Source organism: Vulpes lagopus, chromosome 10 (genome assembly GCF_018345385.1).
Source record: "Vulpes lagopus strain Blue_001 chromosome 10, ASM1834538v1, whole genome shotgun sequence".
Lineage (NCBI taxonomy): Eukaryota > Metazoa > Chordata > Mammalia > Carnivora > Canidae > Vulpes > Vulpes lagopus.
In genome coordinates, this window is record NC_054833.1 from 79,270,428 (window position 1) to 79,296,178 (window position 25,751).

The 25,751-nt window shown below is 36.3% G+C and overlaps 1 protein-coding gene across 4 annotated transcripts in view; it reads right to left on the minus strand.

Moving 5' to 3' along the window:
- Positions 1-25,751, minus strand: part of PRKAA2 (protein kinase AMP-activated catalytic subunit alpha 2) — a 69,780-nt gene that overhangs the window by 16,327 nt on the left and 27,702 nt on the right. For all 4 annotated transcript variants that reach the window (XR_005990197.1, XR_005990198.1, XM_041770525.1 and 1 more), the window contains exons 2-6: positions 23,887-24,028; positions 9,493-9,586; positions 8,007-8,151; positions 5,889-5,976; positions 4,293-4,517 (exon numbers count right to left, since the gene is read on the minus strand). Coding sequence is in view for 2 of the 4 variants with exons in the window: in XM_041770525.1 (XP_041626459.1) it covers positions 4,293-4,517; positions 5,889-5,976; positions 8,007-8,151; positions 9,493-9,586; positions 23,887-24,028 (694 nt within the window). In the remaining 2 variants the exon portion in view is untranslated. The remainder of the gene's footprint in view (positions 1-4,292; positions 4,518-5,888; positions 5,977-8,006; positions 8,152-9,492; positions 9,587-23,886; positions 24,029-25,751) is intronic.

Here is a 25,751-nt window from a genome sequence, read left to right on the forward strand (position 1 = left end):
CAGACAGACACCACAAAAACAGAAAACTACTAGCCAATATCTCTCGATGAACAAAGATGGAATACTCCTCACAAAATATTAACAAACCACATTTGACAACACATTAAAAGGATCATTCACACAATCAAGTGGAATCTATTCTGGGATATGCAAGGATGGTTCAATATTTGCAAATTAATCAACATAATACACCACAACAAATAATAAAAATCATATGATCATCTCATAGATGCATAAAAAGCATTAGACAAAATTCAACATCTGTTCATGATAAAAATTCTCAACATAGTAGGTTCAGAGGGAACATATCTCAACATAATAAAAACCATATATGAAAAACCTGCAGCTACATCATAATGGTGAAAAACTGAGAGCTTTCCTCCTAAGATCAGGAACAAGACAAGGATGTCCATTCTCACCACTTTTATTCAACATGGTCCTGTAAGTCCTATATACAGCAATCAGACAAGAAATAAAAGGCATCCATAAGGGTAAAGAAAAAGTTAAATTGTCACTGTTTGCAGATGACATGACATTATACATAAAAAATCCTAAAGACTCCACCAAAAAACTACTAGAATAAATAAATTCAGTGAAACTGCAGGATACCTAGAAATCAGTAGCATTTCTATAAACTAATAACAAAGTACTAAAAAGAGAAATTAAGAAAACAATTTCACATACAACTGCATCAGAAATAATAAGATACCTAAGGATAAATTTAACCAAGGAGATGAAAGACCATGCTTATATTGTTAAAATGCCCATATTACACAAAGCAAACTACAGATTCCATGCAATCCCTATCAAAATGACAAAAAGCTTTTTTCAGAGAACTAGAACAAACAATCCTAAAATTTGCATGGAACTATAAAAGATCCCAAATAGCCAAAGCAATCTTGAGAAAGAAAAATAAAACGAAATATCATAATCCAGATTTCAAGATATATTACAAATCTATAGTAATTAAAACAGTATGGTATTGGGGCACCAGGGTGGCTCAGTCCGTTAAGCATCTGCCTTCTACTCAGGTCATGATCCTGAAGTCCTGAGATGAAGCCCCACATCAAGCTCCCTGCTCAAAAGGGAGTCTGCTTCTCCTCTCTGATCTTCCCCCTGCTCACACTCACACTCATGCTCTCTTGCTCTCTCTCTCTAGTAAAGAAAATCTTTAAAAAAAAAAAAAAAAAAAAGCATGGTATTGGCACAAAAATTGACACATAAATGGAACAGAACTGAGAGCCCAAAAATAAACCTACGTTTATATGGTCAATTAATCTATGACAAAGGAAACAAGACTATACATTGGGGAAAAGGCAGTCTCTTCAATAAATGGTGCTGGAAAAACTGGACAGCTATATGTAAGAGAATGAAACTTGACCAAGTTCTGACATCATACACAAAAATAAACTCAAAATAAATTAAAGGCCTAAATGTGAAATCTAAAACCATAAAATTCCCAGAAAAATACAGGCAGTACTATCTCTGACACCAGCCATAACAACATTTTTCTAAGTATGTATCCTAAGGCAAGGGGAACAAAAGCAAAAATAAACTATTGGGACTACATCAAATCAAAAGCTTTTGCACAGAGAAGGAAACCATTAACAAAACAAAAAAGGCAACCTACTGAATGGGAGAAGATACTTGCAAATTATATATTCAAATAAGGGGTTAGTATCCAAAACATATAAAGAAGTTATACAGTTCAACACCAAAAAACAAAACAAAATAAAAAAAACAATCAATTAAAAAACAGGCAGAGGACCTGAAGAGGCATTTTTCCAAAGACGACATACAGAAAGCCAACAGACACATGAAAAGATGCTCAAGCTCTGTAATCAGGGAAATGCAAATCAAAACCACAATGAGATATCACCTTACACCAGTAAGCATGGCTAAAATAAAAAAGAAATAATAAGTGTTGACAAGGATGCAGATTAAAAGGAAGCCCTGCACACTGCTGGTGCGAATGTAAATTGGTACAGCCACTGTGAAAAACAGTATGGAAAAACAGTATTTTTTTTCTCAAAAAAATTGAAATGGAAATACAATATGATCCGATAATATCACTACTGAGTATTTACCTAGAGAAAACAAAACATTAATTCAAAAAAATATAAGGACTCCTGTGTTTATTGCAGCATTATTTACGACAGCCAAGATATGGAAGCAAACTAAATGTCTATTAACCAACAAATAGATAAGGAACATGTGGGATACATATACAAGGGAGTATTTCACAGCCTTAAGAAAAGATGAGATTGTGCCATTTGCAACAAAATGAATGGACGTAGAGGGCACTATGCTAAGTGAAATAAATCTGAGAAAATAAATACATGATTTCATTCATAGGTGGAATCTAAAAAAGAAATAAACAAAAAGCAGCATTAGACCTATAAGTAGAGAACCAATGACTGCAGGGAGGGGGGTTTGAGGGGGATAGGCAAAATGGGTGAAGGGGAGAGGGAGATACAAGCTCCAGTTATGGAACAAAGAAGTCACGGGAAGCATATCTAATTTTCTTTCTAAGGAAAAGCCATTTAAGTGACTGGGGCTCCCAACTGGCTCAGTCAGTAGAGCACATGACTCTTGATCTGGGGATTGTGAGTTCAAGCCCCAGGCTGGGTGTAGAACTTACTTATAAGTAAAACAAAACAACACAAAACAAACAACAACAACAACAAAAAAAACCCAACTGTGAACACAAAAGGTAACAACAACGACAAAAAAAACAACAACTGCAGGGCAGCCCCAGTGACGCAGCAGTTTAGTGCCCCTTTCAGCCCGGGGCGTGATCCTGGAGACCCAGGATCGAGTCCCGCGTTGGGCTCCCTGCATGGAGACCGCTTCTCCCTCTGCCTGTGTCTCTGCCTCTCTCTGTGTCTCTATAAATAAATAAAAATTTTTAAAAATCTTTAAAAAAAAAAACTGCAAACACAAAAGGTAATAACAACAACAACAAAAAAACCTGGGAACACAAAAGGTTTTTTCCTACTAAGTTCATTTCCATAACTGAACTTGGTACTAATTTACAATCACACATTTATTTTACGTATGAGGCCTGGAGCGCTTAAGAAAGGCTAGGAGAAGAAAACAGTATACAAATGCAGAAAGAATTAGTCCCTTCTTTCATATCTTTCATATCTTTCATATCTTTCATATCTTTTCATATCTTTCATAGAAGAGATATGCAGCAATCACATAAAAAACCACATCCATCATTTAAACATTCCAAGAGTCACAGGTTTCTAAACAGCCATTCTGGCTTATGAAGATAAGAGGACAGATTCTGGAAAGGTGGCAAAAGAATGTGTTTGTAAATGAATAACTGATGAAATGTTAGGTAAGAACAAAAAAAAAAACTCTAAGAAACATAACATGGTAAGTAAAGAGTAGAAGGCAATGCATTATCTTGGCTTGTGTGTGCTATATAAAGGTCATATTCACAATAACACCAGCCACTGCAAGTTCCAAAGTTTCTCACATAACAAGAATCCTTCACAGTGCTAGCAGTTATTTTTGGATTCAAAATCTTAACAAAACTTTTAATGCTTTATTTCATCAACCATATATAAAATACTTAATACTCACCCCATATTCCATTTGAAATTTATTCAAATCATTTCTTAGCATAGACTACATTCATGGCCATTTAGCACTGCATGTACTAAGATGTGTGAGACATTCTCTCTACCCTTATGGAGTTAATGTAGGACGGAGAAAGGTGCACTGAGTAATAATACCTAAATACAAAATAATGAAAAAATAAAACTATGAACAAAACGTGGAAATCACGGGAGTGTAAGGGACTAACATTGCATAAGGGAATCAGAAGTGATTTCACAAAGCAGATGATATGTAAGCAGAATTTTAAAGGATGAATGGAAATCTATCAGGTCAAAAAAAGTAGAAATGGCATCAGAGGCAATAATTTAAATTAGAACATGAAGGCATAAAATATATGTTATGTTTGAGGAATGAGGAAAAGCTCAGTGTAGCTAAAGCACTGAGAGACCAGAGGTGTGGGGAGTGCCAAGAGTGAGACCTCAGTGGGAAGAAATGGAGCCTCATTCGGAAGGGCCTTAGAGGACTTGCTACCTAAACTAAAAAGTTTGGGAGACAATCTGAAATATTTAAAAGATGAGTGACATGATCAGGTTTGTGTAAAAAGGAAAGCAAAATTCCTACACAGTAAGTATTACAGAGTCTAACATAAAGCAGGCACTCAGTTAGTGGTACTATTATTAATACTGTAAAATGTACATAACAGTAACAAGAAGAATCATCACCTTATATCTTTGATAGTTGCTCGTTTCAGGGGGTCAACTTGCAGCATATGCATCAAGAGAGTGGCAACAGAACGATTGAGATATTCTGGGATATAAAAAACACCCCCTCGGATCTTCTTAAATAACGTAGGTACATGCTCATCATCAAATGGGAGGGTGCCACAAAGAAGGGCATACAAAATAACACCGCAGCTCCAGATATCAACTTCAGGACCTGCATACAATCTAAGAAACAAGATGACAACACAAACCTGAAATGCAAGTGCCACTTCTTCTCATCCACATATAACCTGTTTCTATATACACATGGTAGAGAATCGGTGTATACTGATTTGCAAGCCTTTAATAAAGGCCATGGCCACACCCCAACACTCAAGACTTGTTCTCCACAGAGAATTTGTTTCAGCAATTGCTACTCAAGTTTTCCTAGACAAAAGTATTTTATTTGTCACAAATTCACTGAACTTACTAATTGACTAAAAAAATATAAAACTTACAATGGTTGATTTTTTTATGGAAACATCAAAGTAAATGACTATAAACTTGAAAAAACAATACTATAACGTTTAGACTTAATCTTTTTACCTGTGGTAAAAACTACAAGAAAGAAAATGCATAAATATAATTTTTATGCCTTACATGCCTACTTCAAAGAGTATTTCAAACATTACAGTGCCTAACTAGTACTAGAGCAATCTCTTTGAAAGTATTTGTCTTGTATCACATTATCCTGAGTATGACTTTCATTTTAATCACTTGTTAGGTTAGCTCATGGGACTAAGATTAGCTTTGTTCCACATGACCTATGCCTTGAATATTATTCCTTTTTTCTCTCACCTTTCTGCAATTTTAAAATGCCCCTGGTACCCCACTGACAAACTCAAACTTCGGTCTCAGATAACAAAGTGAATCTCTACAATTCCAATTAAAAGAATATAATCCATTTCAAAAAAAATTGCTATCATTTATATCATTTGCTTGTACTTGTCCAAAACTCCTATACCTGCTCATTGCAATAATGCCTTTTCTTCATTTTCTCTCAGAAAATTGTTAATTTTCTAAATCAGACACTGGTCACTGAAAAGCTCCTGTTTACCACTGCAATCTTTATAAACATTTTTTAAATATACCGGTAAGTTTCAACCTCTATTTATACAATTAATTACATGAAAAGACAATACTATCTCTGAAAAACCTCATTCTAAAGACAAATCAAAGTAATACTCTATATAGTACTTTATAAAAGAACATGTAAATTATTATTTAAGGACTGTGGTAAGTAAATGATGACACTAGCTTGAATTTAACAAATGCTTTCTTATTTGTACTTTTCCAAAATGAAAAAAAATCAAGATTGTTTCAGTACATTTTTTTTAATGGAAGAACTCCTTAAATATACATAACAAAATCTAAACCAAATGTTTAAAAAAATTGTTTAATATAACTATTCTCTCTTCAACAATGGAAAAATTAAAGGGACAATTTGTTCCTATTGTGTTAACAATCTCATTCTCTGAACAGAATATATTTTAATTAAATGTAATTAGACTGAATAAAAGATTATAAACAGCTTACTCTGCATGAATCTATTATTACCTGCCCGAGATGACTTCGGGTGCTGCATAATTTGGAGATCCACAACTAGTTCTCAGAAATTCACCATCTGACATCATATTAGACAAACCTAAAAATGAGAGCAATATTTACTTTGTGCTAGATGTTTTAAAAAGTAGATATAGATAAATGCATGGAAAAAAATGTCAATTCCTCAAAGTTCTAAATATATTATTTTATAATTATTTTTAAAAAGCAGTAGAAAGCACCTGAGACTAGAAAAAGACCATTTCAGAGTGCTTACATCCTGACCTGACAAAAAAAGATATAGCACATCATGTATTATTGGAATTAAATCCCTTTTCTAAATAAAAATGTTAATTCACTTGGGGCCCATGGGTGTCAGTTGAGCATCCAACTCTTGGTTTTGGTGTAGGTCATGATCTTGGGGATGTGGGATTGAGTCCCATGTTGGGCTCCACGTGGAGTCTGCTTGGGATTCTCTCTCTCTCCTTCTCCCTCTGCCCTTCCCCTCCCTTATGCTCTAAAATAATCTTTTTTTAAAATGATGATTCACTTGATATATATGAGGTTATTCTAAATCATATGAAGTTTTCCAAACATAAAAGCATCAAAATATTATTTACCCATTCCTACAGCTGAAAGAATGAAATAGAGACCATTACTTTTTATCCTATGCTTTCAAACCCTTTAAAAAAAAAATCCCTCGGATGCCTGGGTGGCTCAGGGGTTGAGCACCTGCCTTTGGCCCAGGGCATGATCCTGGAGTCCCAGGATCAAGTCCCACATTGGGCTCCCTGCATGGAGCCTGCTTCTCTCTTTCCCTATGTCTCTGCCCCCGCCCTCCTCTCCTGCCTATGCCTCTCTCTCTCTCTCTCATGAGTAAATGAATAAAATCTTTTAAAAAAAAATCTCTAAGTAGAAATCAGAAAGGCTCCAGTTTATAAAGATTTCCAAAAGTGGGATGCCAGGGTGGCTTAGTGGTTAACGCCTGCCTTTGGCTCAGGTTGATCCTGGAGACCCGGGATTGAGTCCCACATCGGGCTCCCCACATGGAGCCTGCTTCTCCCCCTGCCTGTGTCTCTGCCTCTATCTGTGTGTCTCTCATGAATAAATAAAATCTTAAAAAAAAAAAAAGATTTCCAAAAGTTTTTAATTTGGAAAGCTTTAATTCAATATAGAAAAAATAATCTGCAGAACCAAAATTCTAGTTAAACTACCATACTAGGGAGTTTTGCGATTTAGAGAAGGAAGAGAAATATATTTTTTAAAGTCAAGGTATAGACAAAAACTTTAAATAAGCAATGCTGAACTCTGGCACCTTTCCATGGCTCTTTTTTTTTTTTTTTAAGATTTTATTCATTTATTCATAGAGACACAGCTAGAGAGAGAGGCAGAGACACAGGCAGAGGGAGAAGCAGGCACCATGGAGGGAGCCCAACGTGGGACTCGATCCCAGGTCTCCAGGATCACGCCCTGGGCTGCAGGCGGCGCTAAACCGCTGCACCACAGGGGCTGCCCTATGGCTCTTTCTATAATCTCTCACTTCCTAATCCTTCTGCCAAACATCCTACTATGGTACTCTTTCCAGGTATATTTACTCTAGAAAGTGTTAGGTGCATTAAATTTACATTTTGTTTTTTGTTTGTTTTACTCCTGACAAAAACTCCTATTCTTTTTAGCAAACGATTAGATTTTACCCTGAAATCCACCAACACTCACCCTTGACCAAGTCAAAAAGACTGTAAGTCTTCAAAACTGCATGCAAATTTTCATGTACCTCTCTTTAATGCATTCATCAAGGAAAGTGCCCATATTTTCATTAGATTTTTAAAGGAGTTTGTAATCTCCACACACACACACACACAAAGTTAAGTTTTCCTTCAGGAGGAAATGCAGAGTAAATAGATTTACCTAGAATCTGGCCCGCTAAACTTCTCTAGAAGAATGTGCATTTTAAACAATGTGTTTAAATGAATAGAACAAGAACAAGCTAGCATGGAGACTGTGCCACTAATCCCTTTTCATGGTACAGGATTTATAAAGTTGAAACTGCAAGTTCATGGTTCTTTAACAGTTGCTACTGACCCACTTGAAAAGGCAACTCGTACGTTTCTGAACAATCATGGAGTTACATACCAAAATCAGCTATCTTGGCATTCATGTGAGCATCCAACAGCACATTCTCTGGTTTCAGGTCTCGATGAACCACCATATGCCTATGACAGTAATCCACAGCTGACAGAATCTGCTGAAAGAGTCGCCTTGCTTCCACCTCTTCAACCTAGCACATATAAAAGAAGCTACACTAAGAATATTTGGGACATAGAGCAAGAGTTTTAGTTTCACAACAGCCCAAATGTAACTGAGCAAGCTAATTAGAATTAGGTTAGAATCCTCAACAAATCAGATAAACAAACCAAAAACTTGCATTAGAGCTCAACATGTCAATCAACAAGGCTCTTCTTTGCTGCTAATCAATTAGATTTAATTTTCAATTAATATTACTCACTGTGCACAATGTTTTAGGCAATCAACAAGTAAAACATAATGTAAGAACTTATGTGAAAGTGCTACAAAATGGAAATCATTGAAGCTTCAACATAATGTTATGGAACAGATTTTTCACTCTGAAAATCACTGACATCATGTTGGCAATTAAGTGGGACATGTTCCCTAAAATCAGTATTTTGAAAGGTGTATTTTTTTTTTTTAAGATGATATTTACTTGAAGGCAGCCCAGGTGGCTCAGCAGTTTAGCACCACCTTTGGCCCAGGGTGTGATCCTGGAGACCAGGGATCGAGTCCCGCATCAGGCTCCCTGCGTGGGGCCTGCTTCTCCCTTTGCCTGTGTCTCTGCCTCTTTCTCTCTGTGTGTCTCTCATGAAAAAATAAATAAAATCTAAAAAAAAAAAAAAAAAGATTTTATTTATTTGAGAGACAGAGCAAGAGAGCAGAAGCAAAGGGAGTAGCAGAGGGAGAAGGAGAAACAGTCTCCCAACTGAGCAAGGAACCTGATGCAGGGCTCCATGCTGGGACCCCAGGATTATTACCTGAGCTAAAAGCAGATGCTTAACTGAATGAGCCATGGAGGTACCTCAAAATGTGTATTTCTTTTTAAGGTTTTATTTTTTTAATTTTTTTTTTAATTTTTATTTATTTATGATAGTCACAGAGAGAGAGAGAGAGGCAGAGACACAGGCAGAGGGAGAAGCAGGCTCCATGCACCGGGAGCCTGATGTGGGATTCGATCCCGGGTCTCCAGGATCGCGCCCTGGGCCAAAGGCAGGCGCCAAACCGCTGCGCCACCCAGGGATCCCTAAGGTTTTATTTTTAAGCAATCTCTACAACACTTAAAGCGGGCAACTTTTATAAGTTCAAGGGTCAAGGGTCAAGATCAAGGGTCACATGCTTCACCAACTGAACCTAACAGATACCCCTCAAAAGGTATATTTTTAAAGAAAGAAACTATGTCTAATATTCTGTATCTTTAGTTGGGCTTCATTACAGAAACAACTCTGACTTCGAAGATAACTTTGTGGTTTGCTATTTCCTACTATCCTTTTGTTTTGCTTTGTTTTTAGCTTAGGGTCTTACTGTGTGTACTAGACAGCAAGTTACTCACCCGTCCATGTTTACAGATGTAGTCAAATAATTCACCACCAGACACATATTCCATAACCATAAAAAAATCTGTTGGAGTGCTGATCACCTGGTATCTTTTTTATAAATGAAAAAGATTTAAAAAGTTAGTTTAAAAAAAAATCAAGCTAGTGTATTATTGCTACAATTTTATATTCCAACATTTTACAGTATTTTAAGATGGCAACAAATTATGTTATCAAAACAATCAAAGAGCTATAAAGGTAGCTTTACAAAATTCTCTGCTTTCTGAGGCTTATGGACTTTTCAGATTCTCCCTTTCATGTCGACAAATTCTTTGAAATTCTTCATTCTTCAAGAACTAAGGATTCATTTCTCTATTTAAACAATTTTTTTAGACTCTATGGAAATCAGGTATCATATTTAAATACAAGTTAAAAATATCATTAATGTTAAATGATACCACAAGAGATATAATCAGCAAAATGCAGAAAGTGGACAAATGACCTTTTCTTCACAAATATAATGTGAGAAAAGGAAAGGTGAACCTATAGATTAATAGTAAATCAAGAGACATACTGATCTATTATAATGTAGAGATTTGTTCTGAATTTTTTAAAAGATTTATTTATTATACAGAGAGAGAGGGAGAGTGCATGTGCTCTGGAAGGAGAGGCAGAGGGAGAGGGAACAAGAAAATCTCAAGCAGATTCCATGCTAAGCAAGAGCCCAACAGGGGGCTTGCTCTCATGACCTAGAGATCATGATCTGAGGGAAAACCAAGAGTTGGACGCTTAATCAACTGAGCCATCCATGTGCCCCAAGACTTATTTTGATTCTGACTCCAACAAACCAACTTTAAAAACCATTTATAGGGCAGCCGGGGTGGCTCAGTGGTTTAGCGCCACCTTCAGCCCAGGGCCTGATCCTGGAGACCAGGGATTGAGTCCCACGTGGGGCTCCCTGCATGGAGCCTGCTTCTCTCTCTGCCTGTGTCTCTGCCTCTCTTTCTCTCATTCTCTCTCTCTCTCTCCCCCGCCTCATGAATAAATAAAATCTTTAAAAAAAATTATTAAAGTCTAAATACTGACTGGATAGTTGACAATATTATTAATTACTTTAAATTTTTTAGGGGTGATAATGAAATGTGCTTGTGGTCTAAAATTTAAAAAGAGTCTATATACTATTTAGGGTGGCATCTGGGTGGCTCAGTCAGTTAAGCGTCTGCCTTCAGCTCAGGTCATGATCTCAGAGACCTGGGATCAGATCCCCATCATGCTCCCAGCTCAGTGAAGAGCCTGCTTCACCCTCTCCTCCTCACTATTTCTGTTGCTGTTTCTCTCAAATAAATAAATAAATAAATAATAATAAATAAACAACAAACAAATAATAAAATCTTTAAAAAAATAAATTGTTAAAAAAAAAAAAAACCACATAAAATTTGGGACAGGAGAAGTGGGAAGAAGCAGATAAACAATACACTAGCAACTGCTGAAGCCAAACAGATTCATGAGGCCTCATCACTTGACTTTCATATACATTAAAAACATTCCATAACGGGGCATCTGGGTGGCACAGTTAGGTGACGTGACCAATACCCAGTTTCAGCCCAAGTCATAACTTCAGGGTCCTGAGATGGAGCCCCACATCAGGTTCCATGCTCAGTGTGGAGTCTGCTGAAGACTATACTCTCTCTCCTTCTGCCCCCTCCCCCCGCCCCGCTTGTGCTCTCTCTCATTCTCTCTCTCAAATAAATAAATCTTAAAAAAAGAAAATTCCATCGTAAAAAATTAAGCAGATGGATAGATGAATGTGTGTTTATTTTTTTAATCTACCTCTAGGCACTCAAAGCTGAGGCCATTAAAAAATAAGAATCTTAGTTCTATTTGAAAAAGAAATAGAAAAAAGAAAAAAATTTTTCTTAAAAGACAGCTTCACCCCACATACCCAATTTTACCAAAGTTCTGAAAACAAGTTAAATACAATTATTAATGTTTTAACTGGAGGTTACATTTAACACACATAAATGAACAAGTGACTTCTCAAAATAGTTTGTTTATAAAGAATTATCTATAATCTGGTTGATTGTAAGCAATATCTAACTTACACTGAGTCACTATTTAAGGACACGAAGCATAGCTGTGCAGTTTTTACATGGCTTACAGGCACGCAGTGAAGGCACAAGCAGGAGCTGAGAAGCGGCACAGATGCCACCTGTTAGAAAGCATCAGAAGCAGGAGGCCCTTCTGGTTAATCAGTCTACCCAGAAGAGGTACCTTTTATTAATGTGCAAAAAAGCAAGTATGTGCTACATGGTGGTTCTGGTTATTATTAAAGAGAAAAGAAAAAATGGCCAGGTTGTTGGTGATATAACTACATACTATACATTTTAAAAAAAGATACATCATGCATATATACTTGAAAAAAAGTAAAATATTAAAGCTATAGTATGAAAATGATTATAGAGTTCCGGGAGATAGATTTCTAATAGCAATCTTTAGTCTTTGAGGTGAAAAATGACAAGGTAACCCACGTTATATAAAATAAACTAATATAACTGAGGAATAACGTTGAAATTACTTCAGATGAACTATAAAAAGGGAATTTCACCTGAGAACTCCAGAAGAAATGATTCTATAAAAGCAATCTTACCAGGCACTAAACTCTAATAGAAAAAATGAATAGTACAAAGCTGGAGCACCTATTGCCTCAACGTAGGCTAATCTGATTTGTTAATAGAATTCTCCATCACTTTTCTGCTCTGTTACATCTTTGGGGGCATAGGAGAAAAAGTGATGAAATTCTAATAAATTTAGCTGCTGATTCTTCCAAGTATATCACAGGTCTTAAGTAGATATTGTTAGATTGAACTATTTCATGAAACCTCTAACTCCACAGTGGCCACTGTCCACATCAAAGGCCAATCTAGAGCAATGAAAACCACAACCACTGAGCACTTAGAGTGTGCTATTTACTCTTTGTTGAAAACCTAATGTACTGCGCTTGGTAAGATCAACAGCTCCTGTTTCTACTGGTGGAGCCTACAGTCTATTAAGGAAGACACACATTAGACAAGTATTCTTTTCAAAGCATGAGTCTGTTTCTTCAGTAGTCTCCTAATTGAAAATCTTCAGGGGGTTCCCACTGCTCTTAGGTCCTGAGTGAATCAGGCCCCCACCTGTGTCTATTGTCTCCTCTTTGACTCTCACCATTGCAGTGCACTATTTCTTTTTTTCATTCATTCATTCCTTGTGCTGCACTTCCATCTGCCACAGCATCTTTGTATAAGCAGTTTCTGCTAATCTGAATCTCATACCTGGCCTGTACTCAGTCCTTTAGCTCCTAGTCATCCTTTCTAGCTCCCCATAAAGGTCACTCCCTAAGTCCAGGTCAGTCCTTTTTGCTTGTCCCTTAGCTTCAGAGCATGTGCCTCAGTTTGTGATTATACGATGATTGAGTGTACACCTAACAAAGTATGTAACAAAGTAGGCATCTGAATATATAAATTACCACTCTTAAATAATGTGAACAGGGGATCCCTGGGTGGCTCAGCAGTTTAGCGCCTGCTTTCAGTCCAGGGCATGATCCTGGAGTCCCGGGATCAAGTCCCATGTCAGGCTCCCTGCATGGAGCCTGCTTCTCCCTCTGCCTGTGTCTCTGGCTCTCTCTGTCTCTCATGAATAAATAAATAAAATCTTTAAAAAAAAAATAATAATGTGAACAGCTTGGAGCCAAAACCATAATAATTTGAAACAGAAATTATGGCATTATTACAACAAAAATTCAAAGACTAAAATTTCAATTAAACAGAATGAGGCTAAGAAAAAGTAAACACGATTTTTAAAAGAAAAAAATCCTTAAGAAAGAGCTTTATATTGGGACTTAGGGAAAAAAGCCAATTCCAGGATTATGTTCTTAAGTCTAGCCAAGAAAGCCAAACTTTTGTGCCTTCCAAAATAATAATCACATTGAAGCATTATAAGAAATTCAATCATGGAATTCATACATTTCTTAATACAACAGAAAAGTAAATTAATGTGCTTTAGGAAAACTTTTCAGAAAAAAGTATTCCTAATTAAGCAAAAAAAAAAATGTTAATATCCACAAAAACTTCAAGCATTCTCCAGCTAAGTTATATGCATCTTTAGGCAATATTCATTTAAATAGCATATAGAACTCAGGAAAAAATCTTTCCAAAGTTAGACAAAAATTAATATTCATGAGTATAATTTTTTGATGCTTATATCTATAGAGATTTTTAATCCTATCTATATAGCTACATATACAGAATAATATTTTTATTTAGAAATCCATTATCAAAGAAATGTAGTCATTATCCTTGGTTCATGGCACCTGTTGTTACTGGTCTTTGAGTGGCTTATTTTTATTTAATTACTATTTTTAACACTATAATAAGCACCTACAAACCCATCACCCAAACAAAAAGCCTAGGACTTCAACAATACCTTCCCATCTAACTCCAGAGTCATCTTCCACTTCCCACCATTTCCCCTCAGCCAAATTAGCCATCATTCTGAATCCTACTCCTGCGTCTCCTGCTTTCTCTTTTATACATATATATGTGTGCATCCCACTGTCTTCATGGCTAAAAATTCATATTCTTATGCATATTTTTATTTTAATTGCTCTTAGCTTTAGAAAAAGATATCAGCAATCTTTTAAAAAAAAAAGGGGTGGGAACACCTGGGTGGCTCAGTGGTTGAGCCTCTGCCTTTGGCTCAGGGCATGATCCCGGGGTAATGGAATTGAGTCCTGCATTAGGCTCCCAGTAGGGAGCCTGCTTCTCCCACTGCCTGTGTCTCTGCCTCTCTCTCTCTGAGTCTCTCATGAATAAATAAATAAATATCTTTTTTTAAAAGGGTGTATCAGGTGGGGTGCCTGGGTGGCTCAGCTAGTTAAGCATCTGACTGGATTTCAGCTCAGGTTATGATCTCAGGGTCCTGGGACAGAGACCCATATCCATGTTGGGCCCACCCCTTCCATCAAGGAATCTGCTTAAGGATTCTTTCTCTCCCTCTCCTCTATGCCTCCTCCTACTTGCACACCCTCTCTCTTTCTCCAAAATAAGTAAACCTTTAAAAAAATAAAAAATAAAAATAAAAAAGAGTATCAGACTACTTGTAGTATTTTGGGACCTGTTTTATTGAGATTGATCCACATTGTTGTGTTTGCTAGTTATTTGATGTGACCATTGTATAATATTTCATTGTATTTATTGATCTACTCTCCTGTTAATGGAGAGGCTATTTATTCATTGAGTCAATCACTAGAGGTTGCCTTCTCAATTTTGCTATTATAAATAACGCTGTTGTAAACATTCTTGTACATGACAAGATTTTCTCTTTGATATACACCTGTGAGTGGAACTGCTGAGTCACACAGTTCACGTGAATGTCTGATTATAAGAGATAATGCCAACTATTTTCCAAAATGATTTTGGCAATGCTAAATCTTTAGAAAGTTTGTGGATTCATAAATTCTTCAACTCCTGCAAACACCAAACACGTTTCTCATGAAATGCTCACTCTTATCTTTTTGCCTATTTTTGTTAGGTTGATCATGCTATATTTATACATGGATATACAGAATAAATCAATATCTTCTCTAACATTCTAGAATATAAGATTATTAATATGTCTTGGTTATCAGCTTGATAAAAGTATATGTTTACAATCAATTCACACTGAATTTGGCTTTCATTTTTTCGTAAATAGATCTGTATGTATCTCTAAAACATAACAGTTTAAAAATGGATGTGCATACACTCATGCAATACCATCATCATGCCAAAATTTGACAAATCATGAATATCATCAAATATCCAATCAGGTTTCCTGATCAATTTATAATGCTTTTTTGGTTTTAATATTTTGGTTAAATTAGGGTTCAATTATAATCCATACATTGCAATTGATTGATATATCTCTTATCTTTCTTTAAATTTATAGGCTGCTCTTCTATCTCTGCTTTTTTTCTTGCTTTGTTTTGTTGAAGAAGTTGGTTGGCTTGTCCTGCAGAAGATTCCATGGTCTCATTTGGCTGATCCGGCTTTTATGGCAACATAATGCACAATTTATAGCACCCTGTTAGATCTGGAGATTAGATCAGATTTCATTTTGATTTTTATTTTCCTTTGAAAGACTAGATGGTGTTGCACACCTCCAGGTAAAGGCATATAATCTCTTTTTTGAAAAATTAGTAGCCATTGCTGATCAGATCCTCGATTTATTAATTCATGAGGAAATTTTAAAACTTGGCCAATTTGCATAAGTCTAATAATATATTAGGATCTAAAGGAAATCCTCACTCAAAACCTCCTTCCTCAAAAACTCCACAGTCTCTAAAGTGCAGCCCATCAGATTACACACTCAATACCTTTTTGTTGTTGTTGTTAAAGTCGTCGATCTAACTCTGCCCACTCCCTCTCATTCCAACTTAATGCCCCCCCACTTTGTACATAATATCCACATGGATGATCTGTCGAATACATGGTGTCTTAATTTCCTTGACTTCCTCCGCTTGTGCCACACAGCCACTCACTCCATGGTAATATACTATCAAAAACTAACTCTTCCAATTATGCACTGGATTCCTTCCCCAGACCTACTAAAGGATTTGGTTTCTACAATTAGCTCCTCTTTCTCCCATATCAGTCTCTCCATCTTGACCAAATCATCCCCTTTTGTGTACATTCTAGAATATCTTACATCTTAAAAAACAAACCCTGTTTAGACTCACATTCCCTCTCATTACCACTATTTTTCTCTCCTTGCCTTTAAATAAAATTCCTGAATTTTGTATTGCTACTAACTCTGCCTCTTTTTTTTTTTTTTTTTAAGATTTTATTTATTTAGTCATGAGAGACAAAGAGAGAGGTAGAGACATAGGCAGAAGGAGAAGCAGGCTCCCTGCAGGGAGCCTGATGTGGGACTCAATCCCAGGACCCCGGGATCACACCCCGAGCCAAAGGCAAATGCTCAAGTACTGAGCCACCCAGGCGTCCTTCTCTTTCATCTCAAATTCTCTCCTAAGTCCCTCAAAACAAGATTTTGCCTTCATCATTACAATAAACTGGTCCTTTGCAAAGACACCAGCAACCTCTCACCTTGCCAAACCCAACGGATCAATTCTCAGTCACATCTTACTCAATATTCAGCAGAATAAGGGACAATTAATAATCTCTCTTCAAGCATGTTCTTCACTTGGCTTCAAGTGAATATCCCCCTGGTTTTCCTCTAACCTCATAACTATTCATTTTCATTCTCCTTTGCTGGTTCCTCTTCATCTTGGACATCTTAACATCATAGTGCCCTAGAGATCAATCCTTGGATTTCTTGTTTACCTTTACTCACATCCTTGGTGATTTCATTCAGTCTTGGGACCTTAAATATCTTAAACTACCATCTATATGCTGATGACTTCCAAATGTCTACCTTATACCTGTCCCCTTAACTTTGGAATCACATATTTAATAGCCTATTTATCTCTCTACTTAGATGTCTAATAAGCATCTCAACACCATAAAACCAAAAGCAAATTGATACCACCCTGCAACACTCCACACCTCTAGGTTCCTCCTATAAACTACTCCATTTCAATTAATAGCAACTCCATTCTTTTATTTGCCCAAGCCAGATAACCTTGGAGTCAATCACTTCCTTCTCTCTTCTCACAACCTACATCTTATCTCTAAGTAAACGCTGTTTACCCTACCTCAAAAGCATATACAGAAGATGCTTACTTCTCAACACCCTCCAGACTATGCTCTATTCTAAGCCACCAACTCTTTTACCCAGAGTACTACAATTGACTCCTAATTGGTTTCCCTGCTTCAAGAGAAGTCAGGTCCTATCATACCTCTGACCAAAACTTTTTGTCTCTTTTTTTTTTTTTTAAGATTTTTTTATTTACTTATTCATGAGAGACACATAGAGAGAGTGGCAGAGACACAGGCAGAGAGAGGGAGAAGCAGGGAGCCTGACATGGGATTTGATCCTGGGTCTCCAGGGTCATGCCCTGGGCTGAAGGCGGAGCTAAACCGCTGAGCCATGGGGGCTGACCAAAACTTTCTAATGACTTCCCATCTTGCTCAGAGTAAAAGCCAAAGTTCTTACAATGGCCTATAATACCCTATACAATCTGGCTCCCCTTTATGTCTCTGTCCTCAATTTACACCAATTCCCTCTATATCACTCTGCTCCCTTGATCTCTGGCCCATATTTCCACTTCAGAGCCTTTATATTTACCGTTCCCCTAACAAATGGGAATTTATTATTTTCCTTCTCCAGAAAATCTGTATGTCATATTCCCTCACCTTTTCACTAACTTACAATATATTTTACTAACAAAGGTTTTATTGTCTATCTTCTCAGCACTCCCCCACCAGACACATAGACACACTCACACACAGAACCTCCATAATAGCAGAGATTTTGTTGTCATCTTTTAGTTTGCTGATGTATACCAAGTGTCTCAATGGTGCCATTTGCTAAATGAGGAGGTGAACAAGCTAGCTTTCTGGCCTTGTTTTCCTCCATTTCCCTACACATACCCTATGTACCAACTGAAGAAGATAGCTATTCCCAACACACCATGTTCTTTACACTTTATTTTGCTTCTTGTTGTCCTCATAAAACCATCAGGACCTTGTTCAAATGTCACATCTTATACATGCTATAAGTAATTAGTAAATGCCTACTACAATACTAGGTGCTAGGGAGATAAAGATGATATTTGATATCTGTTTAGATCTAATGGGATTCTCAACTCAACCTGGCCAAAACAAGTATCCTTAAAATATCCTCCTGTACCTCAAAATGATTCTCCTCCATTCTTCCTATCTCAAAAAATATCATCATTATCACCATCTAGTTGCTCAAGCCAAAAGCCAAAATCCCAATTGCTCAGGCCAAAAAGATTCCTCAGCCACTTTCTTGTTCACAGTATCTCATTAGTTTTACCTACAAAATGTAAATATTGAATCCACTGATTTCTCTCCACCTAGACCAGTACTATCAAATAGAACTTTCTGCAGTGATAGAAATGTTTTATATAACCTCTGTCCAATACACTAGCCATTAGCGACACCCTGCTATTAAAAACTTGAAATGTGACTTGTGTGACCAGAGAATTAATATTAAATTTATGCTACATGTGCTAATGGCTACCACACTGGACAGCACAAATCTAGATTATCACTTTGGTTAAAGCCACCATAATCATAATGTCTTAGCTGGACTACAGAGCAACAGCTTCCTAACTGGTCTGCTTCCACTTCTGCCCCCATACCCCATCATGTCACTAGATAGCTAGATCTTAATTATCTTTCAGGTCTTGAGCTCAAACTTTACCTCCTCAGAGAGGCCTTCTCCACAATTTCTTCCTTGCTAGTCACACCCTAGGACAGTACCCTTTATTCTCCTCAAAGCACTTATCACTCACTGCCTAAAGTAATCCTATTAATCTGCTTATTCACTATCTACAACTGCTAGATAGCTCTAGAAGATAAACTCCATAAAGGCAGAAAGCCTTGTCTTTCACTATCATATCCCCAGTGCCTAGAACAGTTCCTATTAGATAATACGTGCATAACTCTTGCTTCTCAACAACCTGGTCTGCTGGGGGATACTAATGAAAACAAATGAGCAAGTGCAAAGTAATGTCAAGAGCTTTAGAAAGGCTGACTGTGGTACAGAGAAGATGATGCCTCGGGCAGCCCCAGTGGCGCAGCAGTTTAGTGATGCCTGCAGCCCTGGGGTTTGATCCTGGGGACCCGGGATCAAGTCCCATGTCAGGCTCCCTGCATGGAGCCTGCTTCTCCCTCTGCCTGTGCCTCTGCCTCTCTCTCTATGTGTGTCTCTATGAATAAATAAATAAAATCTTTTAAAAAATAAAAAATAAAGAGAAGATGATGCCTAACCCAGATTTAGGGAGTAAAGCAGGTTTTCTAGAGTTAACCAATCATCTATAAAGGCTGAGATCTAAATGGCAAATTGGAATTGGAAGCCTAGGGGAAGGGAGGTGTGGCTAAAGTTTTCCAAACAGAAACAATAGCTGAAGGACAAAAAGCAAAAGATGATAATGACAATAAAAGCAGAAAGAGATAGACTAAGGAGATATTTAGGGAAAAGAGCTTCAGAATGCAATAAATTAACAAATTTATTTGTTAGAAATGAAGGAAAAGGAATTAAAGATGATGCCCAAATCTTAGGCTTAGAAAATTGCATGAATGGCATTTTTGCCCCCCAAAAAACAAACAAACAAACAAAAAAAAAAACAGAGAAGTTTGGGAAAGAAAGAAAAGTTCAACTTAGTTTCAGAGGATTCTATGACTTCACAATGGAAACATCCAATAAAGAGTTCAATAAATGCATTCAGGATTCAGGAGAAATAACTGGCCCAGAAATATAGTTTTGGAAATATTTAGCACAAAGATGACAAATGACAACCACATAATAGATGGGGTCACCCAAAGTTGGTTCACTAACATTACACTAGCTCACAATGCTGAAATGTGTCAATATTTAACACTGTGAAGATAAAAGAGGCTCATAAAAGAAAGGCTTAAGAGGAAAAAATGAAAAAGGAAAATTTGAAGACTGTGATGTTACAGAAACCCAGAGACTACAACATTTCAAGGTGGTAATGGTGAGCAATGTTAAAGAGCTGTCCATAGGTTGAATAAGATAAAAACTTTAAAAAGTAAACAGGAAAAACCAGCTCTACCAAATTAGAAAGTACTGATCTTTTGATTTGTTAAAGTGAAGTTTCCCTAAGAACTATAGGGGGGGGAGAAAAAACAAAGACGAAAATAAAATCAACAAATTCTAGTACATGGGAAAGTTTGGAGTTTCCTTTGAATCCTGTTTACTCCATTCAATTTTCTCCCAGTGGGATTTTACAATTTGAGTTAACAGAGAAATCATGCAATAAATACCCTACATTCTTCATTTTTGGTTTTCAAGCTTTCTTGCTAGAGAAACTAGAGGCCCATTCTGTAACAAGGGAACTATTCTTGGCAGTTAATCCAAGACTGTATAAAACAAACAAAACCACCAAAAGGATCAGGTCTCTCTCCCTGTTTAAATCACTAACACTCTTAGAGGCTATGTCAATAAGCTTGTTCTATAGCAAAGATACACGAGTGCTTTTTCTTTTTTTAATTCAGTCCGCAACTAAAGAGGCAATCTGGCTGAATGGATTAAGCTCAAGGCTGGAAGCCAGAAGCTTTAAAAATTAAATTCACCTCTGCTAATTACTTTCCAATCAACCCTGAGAACATTCTACATTTCTCTCACAAAACAAAATAGCAAATACTTAAATAATTCTAAGCCAGAATGAGATAATTAGCCAAACCAAAATTTAAAATTATAAATAATTATAAAAACGAAGGCAAGAAAACACTAGTAGATACGACATCAAAAATAAGTTTTTAAATCCTCATGACAGTTCCAACTGCTTACTAACAAAATCTGATTTGTGTTTGTGGGAACAGAACAGGATCTAGGACTCATACACTAAATGGGCAAAATTTCTCTGGGGTCTTTCAGGATTGGTATTCTAAAAGGGAAGAGGTCAAGGAATGAGGCAAATAAAGAGATCTCTCCCTTCACTCTCATTCTGGCATGTGATACTCTAATCTGGCCTCCCAGCTTTCTCCCTCCTCAAATAGGAAGTGGCTGCTCAGTAAGCAAGAGCAAATAGATTTAACTTAGAAACCACTCGGTAACAAGAATAAAGTCGTTATTAACATGGAGTTGAAGTCAGATAAGACCTGTTTCAAGTAGGGGGAAAAGCAGTTAAGAATCATAAAAGTGGACCGAAATCAGCTTGTAGGTTGCCATCTCCTACTTTAGGCCAATGCTCATCAAACACCAGGCATTATACCAGTGCAAACACATCCCCATTTTAACAATAAGGAAACAAAGATTAGGAGAGGTGAGTCACCAAGCTAGCAGGTGGTATTTTAATTCTTATGATAATCTTTAAAAATCTGCTTATTCTATACCTATTCTGGATCACCTAAAATATAGGTCCTAAACAATAAGCTTGTAATCAATCACGTGCTGCTGTGTGATTTCAGAGACGTCATTTCTCATTTATGTTGATAAAGAAGTGAACTTCACATGAAGATGAAAGGATACTGAAGCTCACTTTAGAATGCACTTCTCACCATAACAGTGTGAGAGCTGAGTCATCACTGCCACCCAACCGCACACCAAGCACCTCCAGAAAGTGCCTTCTTTGAACAGTTAGGCATATATTCATACTGTTGGTAAGATGCACCAAACATACCAATTTGTAACAGTTCACTAACAATAAATGTAGCTAGTGCAAGTAAAGACTAAAGGCACATTCCCAAGTCCAGCAATAATTGGATAATCCACTCATTTAAAGATTTCAAGAATGCTCCTGGGGAAAAAAAAAAAAAGAAAAAGAATGCTCCTATATTAGTTTCCTACTGCTGCCATACTTCAAATTTGGTATCTTAAAACAACAAAAATGTATTATCTTGTAGTTTTTTAGAAGTCTGACACATCTCACGGGGCTAAAATCAAGGTTGGTAGCAAGGGTCTATAGGGAAATTATTATATTTTCCAACTTTAAAGACTGCCTACATTTTTTGGTTCATGGCCTTCTTCCTCTATCATCAAAGTCAGCAACAGCCATTTGAGTCCTTCTCACATTTTATCACTCTGACCTCGCTTCACTCTCAAATCTCTTTCTCTGAGTCCTCTGACTACCCCATTCACTTTTAATAACCACTGTGATTACCATCAGCACACCCAGAATATCAAGGAAAATCTCCCTATTCTAAGGTCAGCTGATTAGCAACCAATCCATCTAATAACTTTAATTCCCCTTTGCCATGTAATGTAACATATTCAAAGATTCTGGGAATTAGGATATCTTGGGGTGAGGCATTATTCAGCCTTCCACAGCTACTATACTAGCCTTGTCACAAGGCAAATAATGTACCTCTGCAGGCTATCAAATTGTTCCTCATTAACACTGACATCCAAAGACTGCTCACTAACAAAGTTCAGGGTAAATATAATATCTGATTATAATGAACTAGTAAAAAAGCCTCAAAGACATTAATGATGATTTTTTTTTACAATACATACATATGAACAGGCTTTCTCTTCAACATTACTTGAATCAAACTATAAATATGGTATTGGATGTCCTTCTACTATTAAAACTAACCATGATTTGGTTTTTGGAAACCACCATTATTTATCACATTATACCCTAGATACTACTTTGAATTTCATTGACTTCATTCATTGCCTTTTATTCAAATTGTGAATTTATTTTGGTTTCAAAATAGGGTCAAAGCTCTAAGCATAATGGAGTTTATTACATCTAATTCTTTGTTTCTATGTACTTAAGTAACAATATACTAAAAATAATTATCCACAAATTTATTTTCTCCTTAAAAGGAATTTATATAACTTTGTTTTAAGAAAGACTGGAGAAAAGCATTAACAGCATGGCATTTGGAGTCAGATATAAACTACTAGCTCTGCAAGTTACTGGCTTTTTGACCTTGGACACACTGCTGATACTCTCTAGACATGCAATTTCCTTATTTATAAACTGAAAACAATACTACCTACCCTATAGGCTTATTAAAAGGAGAAAGTGAAATTATATATGTAAAATGCTCAGCATACCTAGCCATTAGCAAGTACTCAACAAGATTAATATTTATTTTACAAAATTCTATCCAAACTTTAAGATGAAAAAGAGACAATTTCAGTGTTTAACATATGACATTTTCTCAGTAAATATTAAACTACAACTTTAAGTAATTTAAAAGAATACTGTTACATACTCAGTATCTACATTTTCTATGGGTCTAATCAATTTTAATTTATCTTTCATTATAATTAATCAACTATAAGTCCCTTCATATTTACTTATCTTTTAAGTTTGTAACTTGTCCTATCAAAAAGAAAAATCCACTTGGCTTCGTAAGAGCTTTGGTATCACAGTAATTATTAATCACAGTAATTATTGCAGTTTTGCAAGTATAATGGTGGATAACCTTTTAACAGTTACAGTCTACCTTTCTAAAAAGAAATAACTGTAATGTTAAGAGACTAGAAAATTATAAAATGAATATCAAAGCCCTAAATGCCTTTCAAAGTAACTACTAGAGAAGAGTCAACTTTTAAGCTGCATTCATCACTTGAAAATAGTATCAAATTTGAAAAATGACTTAAATATGCAAGAAAGGATTGATAGAGGTTAAATGAATTAATACTTGCTGAAAATAAATATAAAAAATTTATACTTTTATAAAAAGTTAAAAATAAACAATTAGTAAATTCATAGGAAAGACATCACACAGTTGCTTTTTTACATTATCACGTACAAAAATACTTACAGTTTGATAATATGAGGATGACGAAAGAGTTTTAGATTTTGAATTTCTCGTTTTATTTTTCCAACAACATCTAAACTGCGAATCTTCTGTCTATTTAAGATTTTAACTGCCACTTTATGGCCTGTCAATTGATGTTCTCCAACTAAAGAAAAGAAAAAGAAAAAACTTGCTGTCATAGCAACATAGTCATTTATTCATTCTTCCTTCCATTCTAACTCCAAATTTCTTCACTCACGTATACCACTTTTATATAACTTATTGCAAAGTTCTTTTTTTTTTTTTTTAAGATTTATTTATTTATGATAGAGAGAGAGAGAGAGAGGCAGAGACACAGGAGGAGGGAGAAGCAGGCTCCATGCAAGAGCCTGACATAGGACTCCATCCCAGGTCTCCAGGATCAGGCCCTAGGCTGCAGGCGGCGCTAAACCTCTGCACCACCGGGGCTGCCCAAAGAACTTAAGTTCTTTATACTTCTGTTTCTTCTACTAGAGTATGCACTCCTACAGGAAGAAAATGCTTCTTAGGAGAAGTTCACTGAGTATTTGTGGAAAGGATTACAGAATTCTGTATTACTGCAAAAAAAATAAAAATAAAAATAACCAAGTTTGGAACATCTTTTGGATTGGACAGAATTCACTATGTTTTGTTAATCTCTTCATTTCTTCATTTCTGGTTAATGTCAGTCATTGTATTTTAGAAGAATGAATGACTGCTGTAATAAGTTAAAAACTTGTAACTGGTTTCATTACTATTTTCATCAGAAAATACACATGTAGCCCTTATTTTATGGGGTTTTTGCCTTTTCCATAAAGCCTTACTATTTCCCCTTATTTAATGGAATCTCTACTTTTTTCAAACCCTCATAAGTATGTTTACAAAGCTCAAGTATCATTTATCATTTTCGGCTATTATAAATATTTGTGGTCTTAATAAATCATACAACATGAGCTATGAGCTCATATCCACCCTCACCTCAAGTAAGGCAGTCAGTATTCATCTGAATCTCCCACAAGCACATAGCACAGTATTATGGACATAATACATGCCAAATAAATGTATCTTGCATTAAATGAAATAATAGGCCTTTCTCTTTCATATAACACATTCATAGTATCCACACTACAAGTATTATCCAGATACTGCTCAAATGAAAAATCCCTCCACTAGAAATCAAATTTGTCAGCCTCCCCTCCTATTTCCCTCAATTACTATTCTAAATATTGACCATTCTCCTCACAATACCTAATCAACCCTTGACGCCTTTCAGCAAATTCCCCTTCCATTTCTTTGGGGGGAAATGAAGTCCTTATGAGTGATTTCCTCTATCTTCAAGGCTTGATTATATCCAGATCTCTCTTGGCTCCAGTTTTAGATGTTTTCACCCTCCTCCTGTTCAAGGCCAGTGTCATCAACTTGTGGCCTTGATCTCCTCTCTTCTACACTTTCCTTATACTCAACCTTTCTCTTTTCTAATAACTCCCTTTCCTTAGCCCATCAGTATCCTGTCCCAAATCTTTCATTTACCCTGCATCTTCTTTTAGTTTTGAACATTTGTTTCATCAACATTTCTCCAAACAGTAATGTACATTTATTGTCTGTTCCTCCTCCCTTTTCACTCTTCTAGTGTCACTGCAATCTGGCTTCTGCCTTAACTCCTCTACTGAAACCAAATGGTCACAAAAGAACTGTTAATTATCAAGCCATGTATACTTTCCAGTTCTCAGATTGCTGTAATCTCTTTTGCAACTGACAACATTAATTACTCTCCCTTTTTGGTGGCACTTCTCTCTCCTGGTTCTTTTACTAACTCTCACATGGTCTCCTTTAGGGCTTCCACCTGTTCTTTAAAATGTAGTGTCCCAAAG